The 19,568-nt window shown below is 38.2% G+C and overlaps 1 protein-coding gene across 8 annotated transcripts in view; it reads left to right on the top strand.

The window, feature by feature from the left end:
• Nucleotides 1-19,568, top strand: part of KIF13A (kinesin family member 13A) — a 116,296-nt gene that overhangs the window by 51,023 nt on the left and 45,705 nt on the right. For 6 of the 8 annotated variants that reach the window (XM_082046049.1, XM_082046051.1, XM_082046050.1 and 3 more), the window contains exons 4-10: nucleotides 947-1,007; nucleotides 10,394-10,486; nucleotides 10,989-11,169; nucleotides 12,143-12,230; nucleotides 13,564-13,698; nucleotides 14,208-14,320; nucleotides 19,314-19,425. In XM_082046049.1, coding sequence (XP_081902175.1) covers nucleotides 947-1,007; nucleotides 10,394-10,486; nucleotides 10,989-11,169; nucleotides 12,143-12,230; nucleotides 13,564-13,698; nucleotides 14,208-14,320; nucleotides 19,314-19,425 — 783 coding nt within the window. Of the gene's footprint in view, nucleotides 1-946; nucleotides 1,008-10,393; nucleotides 10,487-10,988; nucleotides 11,170-12,142; nucleotides 12,231-13,563; nucleotides 13,699-14,207; nucleotides 14,321-19,313; nucleotides 19,426-19,568 lie in introns of those variants that run through there. The other 2 variants (XM_082046052.1, XM_082046053.1) reach the window with 2 other exon arrangements.

Below are 19,568 nucleotides of genomic sequence, written 5' to 3'. Positions count from 1 at the left end.
AGTTTTTTCCCCACCTCTTGGGATCCCAAAAGAAAAAAAATAAATAGAATCTATATAATTAACTCATCCACAGTCAATTTACCATGGTAAAATATGGAAAATACTCTGCAGTTTAAATTGTGTTTGTGGCAATATAAAGTTGTGAAAACAGCAGTGTTAAATGTCTATACCATGATGTTCTCAGATATGCAGAAAGAGTAACTTGGATCAAATCCCAACATGTTAAATGGTTTTACAGGACACTGTTCTAGGTCCACAAGCCCACTGAAAGCAATATTGAGCGTGATTTGATTTCTACCCAGCTTGAATTCTTGACTGTCAGGTGTTATTAAGTCTTTTCATTAGAGCAGGCTCTGATAGCCTGTTTGTCTAATAGAGCTACATTTTCTGTTTGAAGTTTTTGAACTTCCTCTACTGAGATCCAGTACTGTACCCTTAGTTTAGGCAGGTAATCTGATACTATTTATTTACTCCTTAACACATGTAAGTAGCAATGTTCTTTAAGCATTAGGAGTTCAACCCATGATAAAACTTCTGTGCATCTTGTATTGATGTCTGCTAAATAGTCGTCTTGCCAAGTTCTGTATATTGAGTCCTTTTGGTGCTGTTTTGTTAGTGTTGGCAGAAACATTTTTCAGAATTAGTGCTCAGAGAAGAGTGGAGCCAATTATTAGGTTTTGGCTGTGTTTTGAAGTCTGTATTAAGCGATACTACAAGCAGTATTTTGTATTGTGTATAATACAGATAGAAAAGAAGTATTGCAGTTCTGCAGCTCTCAAGATTTCCCCAAAGTATTCCTGCTGATGAAGCCTTTTTACAGTTCTGATTTAGTATCCATAGGAACAGTAGAGCCTAACTGCAATTAAACAGTCATGGATTTGTACTGCTTTAAGAGAAATGTCTTGTAGCCAGAGTTCATAATTTGTCTTTTTATGTGCTTCTGCAGGTGTTTGCCTTTGATCACTGCTTCTGGTCCATGGATGAATCAAACACCACAAAATATGCAGGTAAACTATTTTCCATGCATTTAACAGTATAAATAACATATGAGATCTTGGGCTTTTGTTTTGTGGAGTTTTTTGTGTTTTGTACTGTGATGCTCAAGTGACTTCGCAGAAGCAGACTTCTCATTTTTATAGGGATTGAGTCATCTGAGTACTAGTGCCTCAGTTTATAAGGAATGCAAGCTTTAATGTGCCCAGTACGCTGTTCAGGAGGGATGCTTTTACATCTGAGCTATAGTGTTCTTTTTTTTTTTATCCCCTGGAAGAGCTCTTTGTGAGGATTATTTCTGTCACTTAAAATGAAATTTCAGTTCTGTATCAGAAATTAATTCAGACTAAGGCTAGTGATGAACCTGTGTGTTTTCAGTGCTCTGCATTCCTGTGCATGAGAGAGGAATAAAGCCTGTTCTCCTCAGATGGTGCGATTATTTCAGGTCTTTCAAGTCACTCATAGTCTGATTATTCAGATCTGTGATGTTTTTGAGTGATCAGCTTTGTGACTCCTCCTTCCCAAAAGACGAATAATCCAGGCAAGATTGTAATCCCAGTAGTTAGTTTTCTGATAGCTGGATTTCTGTATTAACATATTCATACTTTGTAAGAGGACTTGTTTTGATAGAGACAGCTCTGAACACTGGGATTTCAAGGCTGTGATCCATGGAAAGCAGAAAAAAAAAAAAAGCAGCATTTGGTTTAGATATTCATATTATGAAGCTTTGCAGCCCATAAGAAATCTTGAAGGTTGATAGGGTTAATTAGCCGAAGAGTTGATACCAGTGGTCTAGGAAATGAACTGTCATATACTTGTGTTAAAATACATCTCTGACTGCTGTAGCCCCGTGGTATAAAATTTCAGATCTCTTGGGGGTTGCACTTGAGCATAGATTCTGCTGTGTTTCTTGCTTGCCTGAGCAAAGATAGGTTTCTTCAGAAAAAGAAGTTCAGCGTTGATTCATCTTATAGTAACTGTATTTGCACTGCAGTGTTCATTGTTCAGGCCGGTAGAGCCATCAGAGCAGCACCTCCTTTTGTGCCTGCACCCCTCTGTTTACTTGTAAAGGAAGGGGGTGATGGTGCACACCCAGATCTTGGCCCCATGTGCCTCCAGTGCACAGGTGGGAGCTGCGGCTGTTGGGTGCACTGTGGTGCTAACCTGCTTGTGGAGAAGAGAGAAACCACAAAAACACCCCTGACCAGTTAAACTTGTTTCTCTTAACCCATTTCCAGGTGTATTCAGTGGGATTCTAGTTCCATTTATTTTTAATTCGAGGCAAAACTAGATTTGTCTAGCCTCTTTCAGAAGTTGTCATTGAATTTGTTTTATCTGAGAACTGAAGTTTTATTATCTGAATGCAGATGAATCTCTTGTTGGACTGGACTTTAGAAAGCTGTCACTTGCATCTCTTGCATTTACTTACTGGCCAGAAAGCTATAAGGTGTTTTCTTGCCCATTCCAGATAATGTTCCTGCCGGGAAAAACCACCTTCCCCCCCCCCCCACCCCCCCCCCCAAAAAAAAAAAAACAAAACCCAAAACAACATAACAAAAAACAAAACAAAAAAACACACACACACACAAAAAAACAAAAACAAAACCAAAAAAACCCCACAACCAACCAGCAACAACAACAAAAAAAAACAAAACAACCCCGCCTTCCCCCCCCTCCTGCCCCTGTCCCCTGACAACAACCACCATCCATGTGTGTTTCAGGCCTAAGTTTCTGGACTGTTGGCTTGTTCACTTGCTTGTGCATGACCTGGACTATGCCATACTACAGTTGTGTTACTTGTTTTAGAGCCAACAAACCAAATGCTGAAATGGCAAGATTTAAGTTTTTGTATATTTGTAGTTAAGTGCTCTAAGTCTTTTTCACATCTTGGCCTAAATTACTGTACTAAACAAAGAAATATGAAAACTGATTTTGGTTTGGATATTTGATAATTCCTTTGCCTCATGGAACAAACCCCCATTGTCCTAGGCACCTTACAAATATACATTATCCATGTCCAGAGTTCGCACCAGAGACTGTTGCAGAATTAACAAGCTTGAAGAGTCCAGACAAGCCACCTGACAGCCTGAGTTTTTGAGCTTAACTGTAATTTCTTGGTTGAATGCTGGACTAGAGAAGGTGTGCTGATCCAGAAGCTAAACAGATGCATTATTACTTGCTTGATACAGACTCCCTGCCTGAAATAACTCTGTGTGATGTGTAAGTTTAATGTCATTGGCAAGAACGGTCATTAGTTGTACACTTAAAAGGAAACATGTATAAAGCTTGAAAGCAAAGTCCAGAGTGCTTGTAAATGTAAGTAATATATGAGCCTCAAGGTTAAGTAAAATAGCCGAAATATGAAAGGTATGTGATACAAATTTAATTACTTGAAAAACTCTTTTATCTGTATCACAGAAATACAGTGTAAGATGTGACAATGAAAGGTTTAACAAGAAATTCTCAAGTACTAAGCTAACCTGTCAGCCATCGCTCTCTGTGCAAAACCAAGACATGCTCATCTTGTGTTATGTTGAATAGACCTATTGTTGTGTATATCATACTATATTAAAGATTTGTTGATGTGTGGGATATTGGAAAATGCATAGAATGGTATGCACTACAGACAACATAGGTCTGAATTTTGTGTTGACTTATGTGGATAACTCTTCCATGGTGTAGGTGTTTGTATTTTTAAATGTTAACAAAACCCAAGTTTGTGGTCTCCTGGAAATGGACATTTTTAATAAGATCTGTAAAGCTATCACATACTATTATGGGCTGGTTTTATTTTTTGCTTAGCTGATTGATCTGCAGTACTACTGGCACTTGTTAATATCGTTTGCACAAAAGCAAGGTTCTTGTTTGGATAAACTTAATGACATGGGTAACTCGTAACAGTTCTCAGGCTGTGGGGGATCAGGACTGACTCTGCAATGAGATTAGCCATTGCTTTCTCTTAGACTAAACTTATTCTGTGAGAGATCTTCAACTTTTTTGGCTGAACAAAATGCTTATTTTGTAAGTACTAATTTTCTTTCTGAACTCATATTCAAGAAGTACAAGTTATCTTATTCCAGTTTGAAAGTTACTTTCTCTTTCCAGCATTTGAAAACACGAGAATTGTTGCTGTTGGTAGCAGATTTGCTTTTTTAGCTTTTTTTTTTTTTTTTTCCAACTGAAGTGGAAATTGGGTTCTAAAATTCTAAAATGGTCCAGCAATAATATCACTGACAGAAATAGTGAAGTTAACCTTCATGTGATGAAAAAGATATAGAGGGCATCTTTGCTGCTGTCCTTGCAGGACTGTGTGTCTCACAGAGACAACAGGGAGTCTGGAGCACGGAAGAGGAGTAAGCACTTTACAAGACCTTTGTGGAAGTGATGCTTTGGTTTCAGATGCTGCAAGAGATAGAGGCTATTTAATGACTTTATTTTAGAGATGGCAAGATGTAGAACCCCCTCTGAATTGCTCTTAAGACTAAAAATTATCTGTTTATAATCTATGTTAAAGTGGTTGGGGGGTTTTGATTGTTTTTTGGGGGGGGAGTTGAGTTTGCTTGTTTGTTTTTTTAATCTAACCAGTTAGGGGATAGTGGGAAGATTACTTTGAATACTCACACTGTGTGTTTCCAAACAATTTGCGGCTGCGTTGTTCCAAGCAAGGAACAGTTACAAACCTGTGGGTTTGTGCTGATCTAGCAGCTTGCTAGATCTAGCTGAGCTTGCTAGCTCAAGCACCTTTTTTCTGATTATTTGATTCTGAAAGACATAGTTGGATATTTGGTGAGAATATGAACTTCTTATCAGAGAGGGAAAACAAAACCAACCAACCGCCAAAATAGGTCAATGAAATAGATTTTTGAGGAGGAAGAGAAGTTTTGTTACAGGGAAGAATGAGTTTGCCTTGATCCGGAAAAGGGTTGAGCTTTGCCTCACAGGCTATAGGAGAGGTGTTTTTAGAGTAAGCAAAATAGCTTCTTACTACCGTTTGTTTCTTGACTTGAATGGGTCAAGAGTCAGTTCATGGATAAGGACACAACTGCTTGCTTTGAAAAGCTCACAGAGACAAAAAACAGCTCGGCATTTTGATGAAGACATGGAGGAGGAGGACATGGAGAAATTCTCAGACACAAGAACAAAGAATTCTTTTTACAAGCCTAGACAACAGTAAGAGCCTATTGAAATCTGCAATGAAGTGGATTTTTAAAAGGAAGGAAAGAAACCCTTCAGTTTGGGAAGGATTTGAGAGACGGTATAAATAACTACTGTAGCACTTAGACAGGTCCATTGCAAGGACCCAACACGGTATTGATTTGTCCATGGACTTTTCTTAGACTCCCTAAACTGTAGTTTGGGAGTCTACATCACATTTGGCCTGAAATCTCAACTATGCGTTTCTACAGGCATGCCTTGTCCTGAAAGTCTAAACACACAACTTTGGGCTAAGCTTTCATTTTATAGGAAATATGTGTGCTGACTACTGCTGTTTCAGTGGCTTTTTTAAAAGGAAGCAAACCAGACAATTGGCTTAAAGAACTGTACGCTTCTACCCTCATGAGAGATCGTAAATTGTGGATTTTGAGCAGACGCGAGTGTCTGCTTGTAATTCTGACTAACCTTTAAGCTGTTACATGAGAGAAACTTAGCCCTTTCTTGCTGTTCCCGTCAATATTTTTTTTTCTTTTCTTTTTTAGGGGAGACTCTACATAGTATGTAGGACTTAATGTTGTGTCACACAGCCGACAACTGACCTGTACATTTTGGGGGAAACTTAGTTATTCTGTGTGGTTTTAGCACTGTATGGGTCAGGCACTTAAAACATAGACATTGTCATGCCTATTTTGAAGCACTGGAGACCTTTTAGTGGATAAAGGTGTTGAACATTAAAGACTCCAGTGCTTGTCTGTACTGTAGTGTTAGGCTGCAGTAGTTAGACAATACTAGCTGCTGTGCTTTTAGCTTCTTGGTGAGGTGAACCATAGGCATTTTTCATAGAATCATTTTGATTGGAAGAGACCCTCAAGATCATTGAGTCCAGCCATACCCTAACTCTGGCACTAAACCATGTCCCTAAGAACCTCATCTATACGCCTTTTAAACACCTCCAGGGATGGTAATTCCAGTACTTCCCTGGGCAGCCTGTTCCAATGCCTGACAACCCTTTCAGTGCAGAAACTTTTCTTAGTATCCAATCTGAACCTCCCCTGGGGCAATTTGAGGCCATTTCCTTTTGTCCTGTCACTTGCTACTTGGGAGAAGAGACCAACCCCCTCCATGCTACAGCCTCCTTTCAGGTAGTTGTAGACAGCGATCGGGTCTTCCCTCAGCCTCCTTTTCTCCAGGCTGAACAGCCCCAGTTCCCTCAGCTGCTCCTCATCAGACTTGTGCTCCAGATGCCTCACCAGTTTACTTGCCCTTTTCTTAACTTTTCCCATTTTAGAGATTCTATAAAAACTACTATCTAGCAGAGCTGCTGATCATTCTGATCTCCACAGATCAAGTTTTAACTTTTGGATCATAGAACCAACTGCAATTTATTACTGTCAGGATTTGCTTATTAAAATGTTCTGGGTTAGAGATTTAAACCATAACTAGACTTGATTTTTTTCAGTGTTGTACACAACGAACTGTTACTTCGTTCCAGCTACTTTTGCTGTGTAAGGGAGGGGCTTTCAGGAGTGGCAGCGATGTGTCATAATGTTGCAGTCACAACCTGGCTGAATGAATCTGTGGTAACAGGAGACAATTATCCCTATTTGTGAACTAGAAATACTAGACACCCAAAAACCGGACACTGAAACTGATTTTTTTTATAGTACATCTTGAACATGTTTATCGCTAAACGAACAGATCTGAGGAAAGACAGTAACTGTTTACAGCCTTTTTGAAAGGGAGTTTTGTTGGAAAGAGTGTGGCCCTTTCCTGCCCCCTTCCTTTTCATCCCTTTCTTCTCTTTGCTTTCTGTCACCAGTTTACTGAACTTCAGAATGTTTAAACTTTATTTGTAAATAGATTAATTTTGCAGATTGTGAGAACAAGTCCTAGGGTTCCTCTGCAATCTGTAGGATGTCCTACATTTGATCTTTTTTAGTTTTTTTTTTCTCCTACTGTTGGCATTAGTCCTGCAGTTGCACTCGTGAAAATGCACAGATCATGTCTTGAAGCTATGAAGACAGTTATAGCTCTCCAGTGAAAGTGGAAAAGGTTTCCATATGGTCTTTATGTTGCTTTCCAGTCTTCAGAACTGAGTTGGCAACCACTAGTGTTTTTCAGGTTTCGATTAGCAGAGTACGAACATCCCTAATGGCGTGTTGGGTTTCACACCTTGCAGCATTAGGGGCACTCCTACACAGGCCGTAACTAAAGTTACAGAGCACAGAGCAATATTGTCTAATAATCTTTCTCGCTGCATGACTCTAGATTAACTGTCCTACTCCTTAAAGTAAACAAGATTTCTTTTAGACTGTGGTCTGCAGGAAAAATTCACAAGACTTTGCTCCCCTTTCCGTGAAGGGATGAGCAGGCAGGAGATCCAGGCCTGGGAGAACTGGCAGCTCCTGCGCTCACCCTGGGCTCCCCTGCAGCCTTGGGTGTGTGTTCCCCAGCCTGACTGATTGCCTGTCCGTCAGTCACCTGAGGGTTGCTCATCTGAGCAGAAGGTGGGAGAGGGGGTGGGTGTTTCAGTGTCTGGCCTTTGGTTGCCTCTATAAGAGGCTATATGGTTTTAGCCAGCTGGAAGATTGGGAATCCGTATCTTAAAGACAGTAATGGTTGACATAGGGGAAATCTTTCTGTTAACTAATTTTTTTTTCCTGTATTTCTCACACATTCTGTAAATTAAGTTAGAATAAATTTAAAACCCCTGCTTCCCTCTTTAAACACGAGGTATTTGTGGAAGAAAAATCCTATAAATAGGCAAAAGCATTAACTGGAGATGCCGTAAGTGTATTTAACAAAACAAAAATGCAGTCGTGTAGACAATGGAACTCCATTATTTCTTTGGACCTTAAGTGCAGGCAGACGTAATTCTGTATAATACAGATTTTGTAATTGGTTTGTAAACACACTAATAAAATTCATGGGGGAAGCAGTGAGGTTTCTTAATGAAAAATGTCAAAATACCGTGGATGATATGCTGTTACAGTGCACTGCATTAGCAAATTAATAATGTATCCATAATAGAAATTTAACATCTTGTGTTCTTTTCTCTAAGTGTACTTAAAACCAAGTCTTATTTTATCCCATGATAATTTGACTGGTTGCTGTCAACATTACTCTTTAATGACCAATTTGTCTATGTTGGTATTGCTGAGCTCTTAAAAACTGTAATAAAAAGATCATTTTAGAATTATGTATCAGTGTCTAATTGCCTTTTTCTTTGTGGTGACCATTTGAAAATTAAATTTCTTCTGAAAAAAGAAAATCCAGCTTTGCCTGTGAGATTCAAACTGGGTTTCTTCCCTGGTATTTAGCAGTAAGAGATTCTGTAGGTCATCTTATGGTTATCATGACCATGCACAGTTTTATAACATTTTGGTATCTGCTTTTTTTCTTGGGAAACATGGAGGAGGTTACTAGTTTATTGCTGGTCAGAACTGGGTAGCAAATTTTTTTCCTCTTCTGACAAATGGTTTTGTTCTTCACTCACAATCTTTGTGGAATATATGTGCTTTTTCACTTAATAATTATACACAGTCTAAATCTTTGCTTGATTTTGCATTCTTGCTCAGCAAGATAGTAAGTGGCTCCCTGCCTCTTCGATATTTAGTAACTTCAAAGTGGTCCCTCAGGAGCTGGTTGGAAAGCAAATTTTTTTGTATTGTATGTTCTTATTAAAATATTTTGCGGATATGTTTTCTTCATTCATTCTTTAGTAGTTTAATATTCTCTATAGCTATTTTTGAGGTTGTTGAACAGTGTGCTATCAGCATAGATATTATAAAGTAACCAAATGATCCTAAGTTGAATGAGAAGTGAATTAATATGCATGGAGAAGGAGATGAAGTTATTCCAGAGTGCAGCACATTCTCCTCTAGTTTTAATTCCTGTATTCAGCATTTCTGAACTGTGTTAATCCAAGGAGCCGACACTTCGGAATTTTAGAAATTCAACTGGAAAGATACACAAAGGCCATTTGATAGGGCATCACTGCACTAGTTTTTTTCCTTTACAGCAGAAGAGAAATTAGGTTATAGGAAAATAAAAGTCATGTAGTACTTTTTAGTCCTATTTGCATGCCTGTAAATCATTCCACAGGTTGTTCTGCAGCAATTTTCTGGGCTACCGATTACTCAAGGATCATAGAGTGTAAATATTCTCACACAATCTATAAGTATATAGCTAGATTATTTTTTTTTTTTATGCCAGTCTGTTGCATTTTGAGAACTATGGAAGTCAGTATTGCATCCATCCTACAAAATAATTTCTTGTAACTGACAACTGCTGAAACTATTTTACCAAAATGAGAGATGCAGCTGATTACAGCTGTCCTGAAAGTCACCAGGCAGTGAAAGTAACTTTAAAACCAAACACCAGAAGGTGCGTAAATACTCCTTAGCTCAGCTCTGATTGTTTTGGGTGTACACAGAGCTGGTGTAATTCTCTGAGAACTCAAAGCAGACAATCCATCGACCCTCTTTGCGGTAGACAAATTCTGGGCTTTTCTACTGAAAAAAATCAACCATGATGCCTGTTTTTGTCTTCTGCATCTGAAAGATCAAATCACATCTAAAAATCTGCCTGGCACAGAGAGACAATTTTCAGACTATGAAATTCTGCAGTTGATGTTTCAAACTATGGATTTGCCAGAATGTGTCCTCAAACACCTCTGATGAAGTCTCACCACCTCATAATACTCACTTTCTGCCTGGATGTCATCAGAAAGCTTTTGTCTTGGCTCCAGCATCACCTAGCCATGGCGTGAATCATAATACCTTATGGTGAAACTTGAGGCCAGTTCCAAAGAGGAAACAGCTACTACTGTTTCTGGCACGACATTTGTTGTACCTCTAATTATCCCAGTTCACTAATGGGTTTCATTGCAGTTCTGTTACAGAACTCTTTGGGTATAGTTTGTGATTAAATAATGTATATTAATAGCAAAATTTACAGTTAAATAATACAAAGTGTTGACATCTATGTTCTTTTCGAAGCATTCACCTTATATGACATCTTTTAAAGAATTGCTGCCTTCACAGGAAAATCAGCAATATATTTAAAAACAGAGGTAGCTGTTACATGAGTTTCAGGCAGCAGTTTCGAACTTATCTCTTAGTTGTAGGCGAAATCATTTGTTTGTTCATCAATTGTAAGAAATTATTTGCAAACCTTTTTTCATGTTTTCAATAAAATTTAGTATGTTATTAAATTTAAATCAACTTAAAAATAACTTTTCTAGGTCAAGAAATGGTGTTCAAGTGCCTTGGAGAAGGAATTCTTGAAAAGGCCTTTCAGGGATATAACGCTTGTATTTTTGCCTATGGACAGACAGGTGAGTCTCCTGTGCTGAAAGGGAAGAACACTTTTTGTGCACATGGGAAGTGGGAAGAACAAAACATAAATATTAAGTTGGTAATATTAAAAAAATATTTTTTGAAATATCAAAATGTTAAATATCAAGTATTTGGCACAGCCAGTGACAATGTAAAATTATTGAAGCAGCTCTGTAACTATGTTCCTGGTTAGTACCTGTTAGGCTGCTTTCAAAGCCTGAAAGGAGCAGTTCATACCAAACGCTCATTCAGTCTTTTGTGTTTAAGTGCCTTCAGAGGGGTCCCAAGTAATGGCCCTGCTGAAAGAAACTTTTAGGATAATTTCCCTTTTTGTTTATCTGTGTCTTGTAATCCAAAGAGCAGGCTATCTTTCTGGAATAGCATGCCACTTGTTCTGATATGTGCTTCTGGAGAAATAAGAAGAGAATTAAAACATACGCTTCAGGAACAAATGAATAACTCAGAAACTATTCTAAAGCATTTTCTTCTTTTTTCCTCTAGGTTCAGGAAAATCCTTTTCAATGATGGGCAATGCAGAGCAGCAGGGTCTGATCCCACGGCTCTGTTGTGCTTTATTTCAGAGAATCTCTGTGGAAGAAAATGAATCTCATACTTTTAAAGTCGAAGTGTCCTATATGGAAATCTACAATGAGAAAGTCAGAGATCTGCTTGACCCAAAAGGGTGAGTAGCTTCACTTTCCCTTATTTATGTCTGAAACTGTAGACATAGAAATCACTTTTGGAAGTCAACTTCCTTAGAAAGGATTGGATGCTAAACACCAGAAATGAAATAGGAACTGGTGTAGATCAACTTAAATATTAGGATACCATCATAATGATGCAAACAAATACTGTATGAAGTAGTTTACCACCAGAAAGCAATACTGTACAAGTACAAGTAAACTCTGGGATATTTTTGCCATATGATCCAGACCATATTAAGGTAAGAATTTTCATCAACTAGGAGGAGTTTGAAGCTTATTTACAACATGTTGCTTCTGGTTTGGACATTGAACTTTTTTAATGTGGAAGAGTAACACCTCAAAATATACTCATGGTACTCTTTTCTTCTATTTTGTCTACCCAAAATTACTGCTTATGTGCTCTGGTTCTCTGGTTTGGAGATGTCTAGACAACAGGTAGTTTGACAGGTTTGTTTTTGTTTTTTTAAGCTGGGTGTTGATATAAGTGGTATATATTTTGATTCTTGAATATAGTTGCATTAGGGTGAAGAAGTATGCAAGTTAGTTAAAAAGGTATATTTGAGAGTTACTTGATACATGTCAATAAAGTGTGGAAAATGCAGGAAGAGTTGAAGCTTTAGCAAATTATTGAGGGAAGGGGAAAGGAAGAGTTTTAGGTTTCCTTTTTTGTCAGCATTCTCTCTGCCACATAAGGCATTTCAGGTTTTGTTCCAGCCACAAGTACTGGGGTGGGAGGATGCATTAAAAATAATTCATGTATATAGATTAAAACCAGTTAGATTAATTTGAGTTAAAAACAATCCTGGAAGACTTCTTTTCCTCCAGTTACAATTAAAACACATAAATTGACTTCTGCTATATAGAAGATTCTTATCATTTCATACTGTAATTTTTGTTTTTCAATGAAGTGCACGCTAGTGGATTGTGCATAAAGTCCTCTTTATTCCATAGGAGTCGGCAGTCCCTTAAGGTTCGAGAGCACAAAGTGTTGGGACCATATGTAGATGGGCTGTCTCAGCTGGCTGTTACAAACTTTGAGGTAAATCTAAACTAATGACAAGTTTATAAATAACACCTATGTACATAAACAGTAGGTATATTATAAGAGATAAACTTGTGCCTATCCAGGTATTTTGGTTCTTGAGTGTTTATGGTCTCTCACAATTGCAAAGATCTTCTCTAATGCTTCAGGAGTATTTATTTCATGTAAAAGCACTGGATTTGGCTTTATGTTGGTTAAAAATACAATAGTGTTATCTCTTTGTTTTGCAGTTTTTGAAGCATATAGTATACACAAAGAACACAATATTTCCTTGACACAGGAAATACGAGGCTTCCAAAATAAGAATATTAGTCTTCCAGCATGAATTCCTTTGATTTTGTTATTGAATATGACCTCTTATTTTATATAAGTATATTGCATGAGGAGTTACAACATGGCTTGTATAATTCATTATTTAAATCATGACAGCATCAAGCCCCTTGAGTTACCAAAACATATTCAGATAGAACAGTATTGTAGAAGCCAAGGGACTAATATAGCTACAATGGAAATAATTAAAGTGGTTCAGTTGTATGAATTACGCAGGCTTTTCTTTTTATGAGGAAGCTGATTTGGATATGTTGGTTTTTAAAAAAATGTTCATTCTTTGTGTAGCATTATGTGGGAACTGTTTTGCTCTTTTTATGGGAATTTTTATTTTTCTAAAGCATCTGTGAGTATTTTAGAGTTATAAAAACTGCTCTTGCAGCTTTTATGGTGAATCCCATACTTTGAAAACAAACCTTCGTTCAAATTCTAGAAAACTTTGTTTATACCTAGTTTTTGGCTGATGACTTTTACAAAACTATCTTGGAAGACTCAGCAAGTACATATATCAGATTCGACATAGTTGTCTTTGTTTTTACATATGTCAGAAGTTTGTTTATTTTTTTAACCTCACAGGCTCCAAGTGAGGTAACCCTTTGAGCCAACTAAGTGAAGATAGTATTAGTGCAGTTCAGTGAAAAGATGCATTGTGTTCACTTATGTAAGTAGATCTGTGCTGGCCTGATTACTGGCATTAAACAATATGATTTGTAATGTGGATGTTGCCAACGTATTTCAGCAGCAGATAAGAAGGCTCATTGACTGTAGTTGCAGGGCTTTTAAGTGCAGCACTTAAAACAGAGATATGATTTAACGTTGTTCTGTGGAATTACGTACCCTCTGTACCAATACCTCTCAAAATGTGCAAATTTTCTCATTATTTCTACCTTCCCTTCTTCCTCTCTCCCACATGTACACACCCTTTCATCTAGGTGGGGATTTTGTTCAGCAAGCATAATACTTGCTTTCATCCTAACATCACTTTTTACTCCTTTTGCTCTAGGATATTGAGTCACTGATGTCAGAGGGAAACAAATCACGAACAGTTGCTGCAACCAACATGAATGAAGAAAGCAGCCGCTCTCATGCTGTCTTCAACATTATAGTGACTCAGACACTTTATGACCTGCATTCTGGTGTATGTGTTTGTGTTGGTTAATTTATGAAGTTATGCTAAATTACTCTTCTTCCTTCCACTTCCACATATATTATGTTTAGCTGTGTTCCTACCTTTAATGCCATGGGGTCCAGTAATCAAAGGAATACTGACAAGACCCTAATACTGAGAGGACCACAGAAGAGTGAGGAAGCACTCCAGATGAACCAGACAGTTGGGTCAATTTTTAAGATTATATTGCCAACATGAAACCTGTTTCAGGCCCAAACTGCTGCTGAAGTCATGTTTTAATGGTGGTTGATGTTACCACACAGCTGATTCTGGTTCACTAATGCTTCAGCCCTTGACTATAAAATGACTCTTAAAGAGCTATAAAAACTCTGACAATTCCTTCTTCTCTCATATATTGGGTTTGATACTTTAACCCACATTATTATGGAGAACAGTGTTTCATGGTGCCAGTGTCAGACCTGTTAGCACTTTGTGCCGATGTTTCTTAGCTGTTGTTCTCCTATTTCCCATCTGTGCAGAATTCTGGAGAGAAGGTCAGCAAGGTCAGCCTGGTGGATTTGGCTGGGAGTGAGAGAGTGTCCAAAACAGGAGCTGCAGGAGAACGTCTGAAGGAGGGCAGCAACATAAACAAGTAAGGCATCGGCATATGCAGGTTGCGGAGCTTAATCTTGTAATCACTGTTGTCTCCTTGGCCGCCTCTCTTGGTGTGCTTGTCATGAGTTGGTTCAAATGATAGACCTTACTTGACTCAGATGAGGGCTGTATGAATTTTATCTGGAAAAAGTGACAGCAGTGCTCTTTAATTAAGCATATACCTTTTGTGATTCATTTATACACCCTGTCCCCAGGCTCATGTGTTTGTCTCGTCATCTCCTCAAGGAAGAATGCACAGTTGCAGAGTTAAATGGGTTTGTTCCAACATGTATTAAAATATGTAAGAGTATAATTCACAGTTTAATAAAACCAGATCAGTATGAAGCTGTGTCAGTTTAGCATTGCCTTGGGCATTTGTATTCAAGCAATGACAAGTTTTAAGGCACTTTTTTACCGTAATTACTATGTTATTGCCCAAAAGCAAGAATTTAGTACGCTGTTACTGCTGTCTTGCAAACACTAGTTTTCCTGGGAAAGAAGGGGTTTAACTGTTACATTAAAAGCTATGACTTTCTTCAATTTAATTTTAACATGTTGCAAAATGTTTTGATATGTTTTAAGTTAACAATGACAGCACAAATTGTGTTTGAACAGCATTCATAGTTAAAATGATTTTAAATTACCTCTTTTTAGAATTTGAACACGTTTGCTCTTTCTAGTTTAATTTCTAATTTACTTTGTGTTTAATGCATCATTTTGGTAGTCACACTGGCATAGTCCCTGTGAAACAAAATGATGTGGCTCTGTTTGCCTAATGGCAGGTTTTGTACCTTTACCCCACAGGTTACTAGCTAAATTTGAATGGGTTTTACTAGAAACCGTATCTCTATTTTGCATAAACAAAGGTGCAATTAAATGTTTCTTTCTGATTCTTGGGAAATAATTCAAATGCCAGCCCTCTCAACAGCTATTAACACATTGCAAGTGTAGCTATAGATACAGAAAAACTTCGTGGGTGTGGGTTTTTTTTTCCTATTAGGATGGTTACTCTGTTATATGGTTTCGATGCAGTAGGGAAAAGTTCTTTTGCCCATGCTGAAACTCTTTGACAATACAGGATTTCAGATGCAAGCTCCAAACTTTTCTCTAAAAGATATTTTTAAATTCTGATATGATATAAATCTGTATTACTTAATCCTTTTATTAAGCATTCTCTATTTGAAATCTGTTCTGGAACTGGTAGACAGAAGAGAATTCTTAGTGCTGTGCTTGGTGCCTTCTGTTAGATTCTTGCTGTTACTTGGAGCTTTAATGAAGTCTGACTTTCTCTGGAAGCCTCAATTTTTATACATGTTTTATCAGGCTAGTTCTTCAGAGAACATTGTGTATGATCGTCTTTTGGGTGTGATACACCTTACTTCTTAGAGAAAGGGAGTGATGCAGTGTAAACCATATACCTTATTATGTCAACTCCTTTTAAAATATATATATATATATATATATATATATTTTTTTTTTTAAAGCTGTAACTTGCCGTGGTAGGATGTGTTACGTTTAAAGAGATCGAAAATGGAGCTGCTGAAATTACTTGGCAGATAAGTTTACTGCTTCTGCTATGTTTTATTGCCTTCAAGAAGAATGTGAAAATAATGTATCTGTTTATGTATTTACAGGGCAGGGAAAATGTGCATTCAGCTGTGGGTACCAAAACTGTGTAGTCTGACATTTGGCTAGTCTCTGCAGGTGCCTGTGCTGCTTATTTCTGATGGAACCTGGCTGGGGCTCTGGCAGCTGCCACCTTGGTCCCACAGCTCATCCAGTTGTAAACACTTTCCTATCTTGGGACAGCACGTTGCAGAGGGGTCGTGGTGGATTGTTCTCCACGTAGCGAAATAGTGGAGAGTTGTGTCGTTTTGTTAATGGCTCCATAAAGTCATAATAAAGATGACTTCTGTTTTTTCTCAGAGCTGGTGCCTTGGTGAAAGTGCTGGGTGCCTGCCCTTTATTATTGAGGTTTTTGGGGAACTTGCAGTACCTCATAGGAAAGCTGGATGTGCTTGTTGGTGCCCAGGATGTGCTAGTTCCCATACGGAGCATAGAAATGCAGGTGCTTAATAACTCTCTGTGGTGTAGTCAAGGAATTTCTAGATTACAATAGTAGGAGGAAGCAGAATAAACAAGCTGTCAATTAGTGGCTAAGAAAAATACTTTCTGTGAGCAGTCTGCAATTTTAACTCTGATTAGTAAAATCATAGCTATTGTCATTTTAACTTGAGAATGCAAGAAGAAGCCTTTAAAATGTAGATAGGAGGAAGGAATGGGTTGGGACAGGTCTGACTCCAAGCTGATTTTAGGGAGGTTTTTTATTGAGTGGAAACTAAGGGAAAGGTGGATTCTGTTAATTGAGGAATTTGGTTGTAAATTGTACAGAAGTAGCTTGAATGGGTGAGCTTCCCACTGCCAGCTAGCAAGGGCTACCTGGTTGTGCCTGAGGAAGAGGGACAAGGAGAACAGAAAGTGTGCAGAAACAGCACTTCCCATAGTTTTTCACAACATAAGTTCACTCTGCTGCTCCTGTAGTGCCTGAGTCTCCTCTGCGATAGGGGCTTAGGCCTTCTGGTTGATACATTGTATGAGTAGTGTGAGACAGGATCAAAGTAATGACAGATCTCTGATGTGTCATTTAGCATGAAGGAAAGCAGCCCATGAGTCCTGTGATTGTTTTGTTGGGCAGCCATTTGTTTTACTGCTTTCCTCAAAGTCTTTAAACAGCTTTGTATTATGAAATCTCAAGCAGAATACGTCAATGACTACAGTTTGGCTTTTATTGCAGATGTTAAGTCTTAAAATAAAATTGGTATTTATAAGTAGCAGAAATATTATAACATCTTTTAATCTTGTGTTAATAAACTGTAGCTTATAATTTCCTGTTCATTAAAATACAGGGCCCATAACTCAAATTGGTGTTGCAGCCCTGTTGTGAAATAGTTTTTAGTGACAGGCCTTTTTGAATCTCAGTTTTTTCCATCCGTCTTCTGAGTGTCCTTTTCTTCCCCTCTCCCTCAGTTTTTTTGCTTTGGTTTTCACATTCCCGTCATTTAAAGATGGGAAAGAGGAATCAGAGGAAAATAGCCCAGGGTGACTTTTTAACTTTAAGCTCCTTGAAGGTGGACTCCGTTGGGAGTGTGCTGGTGGTGCTTTTCACTTGTGCTGCAGGAGGTTGCTACGGAGCAGTGTACAGCATCCTACTGTTTGCTCTTGCATGTTTAGCTCACTGCCATCTCTGCCTATGGAGACCAGAGGCTGGAGGCAAGAACCAATTCTCCCTCTCCTTTCTTCCTCCCACAAGCTTTCAGAGGTCATTAGACTTATATGCCGCAAACTAAAACTAACTGGCTTTTCTGCTGTGAGTTTTTCTGAGGCAAATTGCGAAGTTATCCTATAGACAAATTTACGAAGCAGAGTGCTCTCTGGGAGATCAGGTTGCCTAGCCTCTCCATGAATTTATTTTAATTTTGCTTTCAAGTCTATCCTATCATCATACTACTTTGTGCTATACACAATATAGGACATCTTGTGATACTCAGTAAGCTAAGGCAGTCTGTTCTCTAGCACAGGTAATAGTTCTTGTTACCTTACCCTCAGATATCTTCCTTGAAATCCTTCCTTGAAAGTAACATTTTTGTCATTTTCTAAGTGTTATTTCTGAACCACTGACAGTTTCAGGCAGCACTAAGACCCTGTTACAAATCTTGTGCAAACAGTGCCTATCAACTAAAATAGTACTGCTTCTTTGAAAAGAATACTCAAAATGATTTAGTGGAACAGTGCAATTAAAATTTTATTTGACTATCTAATTGTGATGCTGCTGAAGTTTTCCTTGGTAGTTATAAAGAGTAGCTGGATAATTGGGCATGAGTATGACAGAGCAGTATGCTCTTGGGCTTCAGTGACGTCTGTTTTAAAACCCTTTAGGCATCTGTTTAATGTTCTCAGGCTCCTGAAACAGCTCGTTATCTTAAACATACTCACCCTAAGAACCCCGATGTCACTTAAAATTTACACAGGATTGTATAGCAATTGGATAATATAATGCACAAATGCTTTGCACGGATTGCTAACAGAGCTACCACAATTGATAGAAGTGGTATGTGTACCAAAATGAACGAGTTATCTGCATTTTCTTCAGGATTCTAAAGTGCTGTTTGGGATGTGGCTGTCTGCTAAGCAGTTTTGGGGCTTTTCTTTTTCATGCTTGTGCAACATTTTTGTAACTGGGAGATTGATTGGCCTCTATTCCCCTCCCAGGGGGAGCCTCCAAGGCTCTACCTCAGTCAACTCATTTGTCAAGGGAACCCCTAATCAAGGCTTTTCTGATGAGCAGTCCTCTATTGTTGTGTGATGGCTGATTAGTTAATAGTTCTTCAGGCAGCCTAGTTCTTCTGGGCCATAGCTGACTTTGTCTTGAGGATGCCTCCTTATTGGCTAGAGAATTGTTCTGTTATAGTCTGTTGAGCCAGTGCTCTTAAAACATTGTTCTTAGAGACCGGATTCTTGCTGTGCTGCCAACGCTGACTCGTAACAGTGTCATGAGGCACTGTCCAAGACAAAAAGATTTTTAGTCTCTGAGAGAAGGTAGGTGTCTAATCAAAGGCAATGATTGTCTATGTACTGAAGCAGCCTGATTTACACTTTTCAAAATATTTAAATATCTGAATATTTCAACTTCGTCTGTCTTCCTGAAGCTTGGTCTTAGTACCAGATGAGCTGAAACACTATAGATATCCATTTTTTTTTTTCTTCCAAATGTGTAATTTTACTTAATACGTTACCCTGTTTGGAGCAAGGCAATGGGCTACCCTGTCTCTTGTGGTCATTTCCGACTTAAATTATTCCATGATATTTTGAAAATTGGATGTGAAGTTCTGCAGAGGACAAGTTAAACTCTTCAGCAAATCCTTTTTGCTGTGTTTTATTAAATCTACATTTGGAATATATATTAAAGCTATTCTGCTGTGTTGTGTTTATAGGTCACTTTCAACGCTGGGCTTGGTTATATCATCACTTGCTGACCAAGCAGCAGGGAAGGGGAAGAACAAGTTTGTGCCTTACAGAGACTCTGTACTCACATGGCTTCTCAAGGTAATTAATATTTTATGTTCATCCTGTTCACAAGAAGTCAGCTTAATAGTTTGTAGGATCATTGTAGTGTAACTCTGTGTATGTGGACTTATATTTTTTTAAAGGAATGAGCTAAGGAGCTCTTGTAGCTATAAGTTATTCCA

This window comes from Streptopelia decaocto (assembly GCF_964273445.1).
Source record: "Streptopelia decaocto genome assembly, chromosome: 2".
Classification (NCBI taxonomy): domain Eukaryota; kingdom Metazoa; phylum Chordata; class Aves; order Columbiformes; family Columbidae; genus Streptopelia; species Streptopelia decaocto.
Note: the sequence above shows the minus strand (reverse complement) of the source record. Positions and strands in the feature narration are given on the sequence as shown.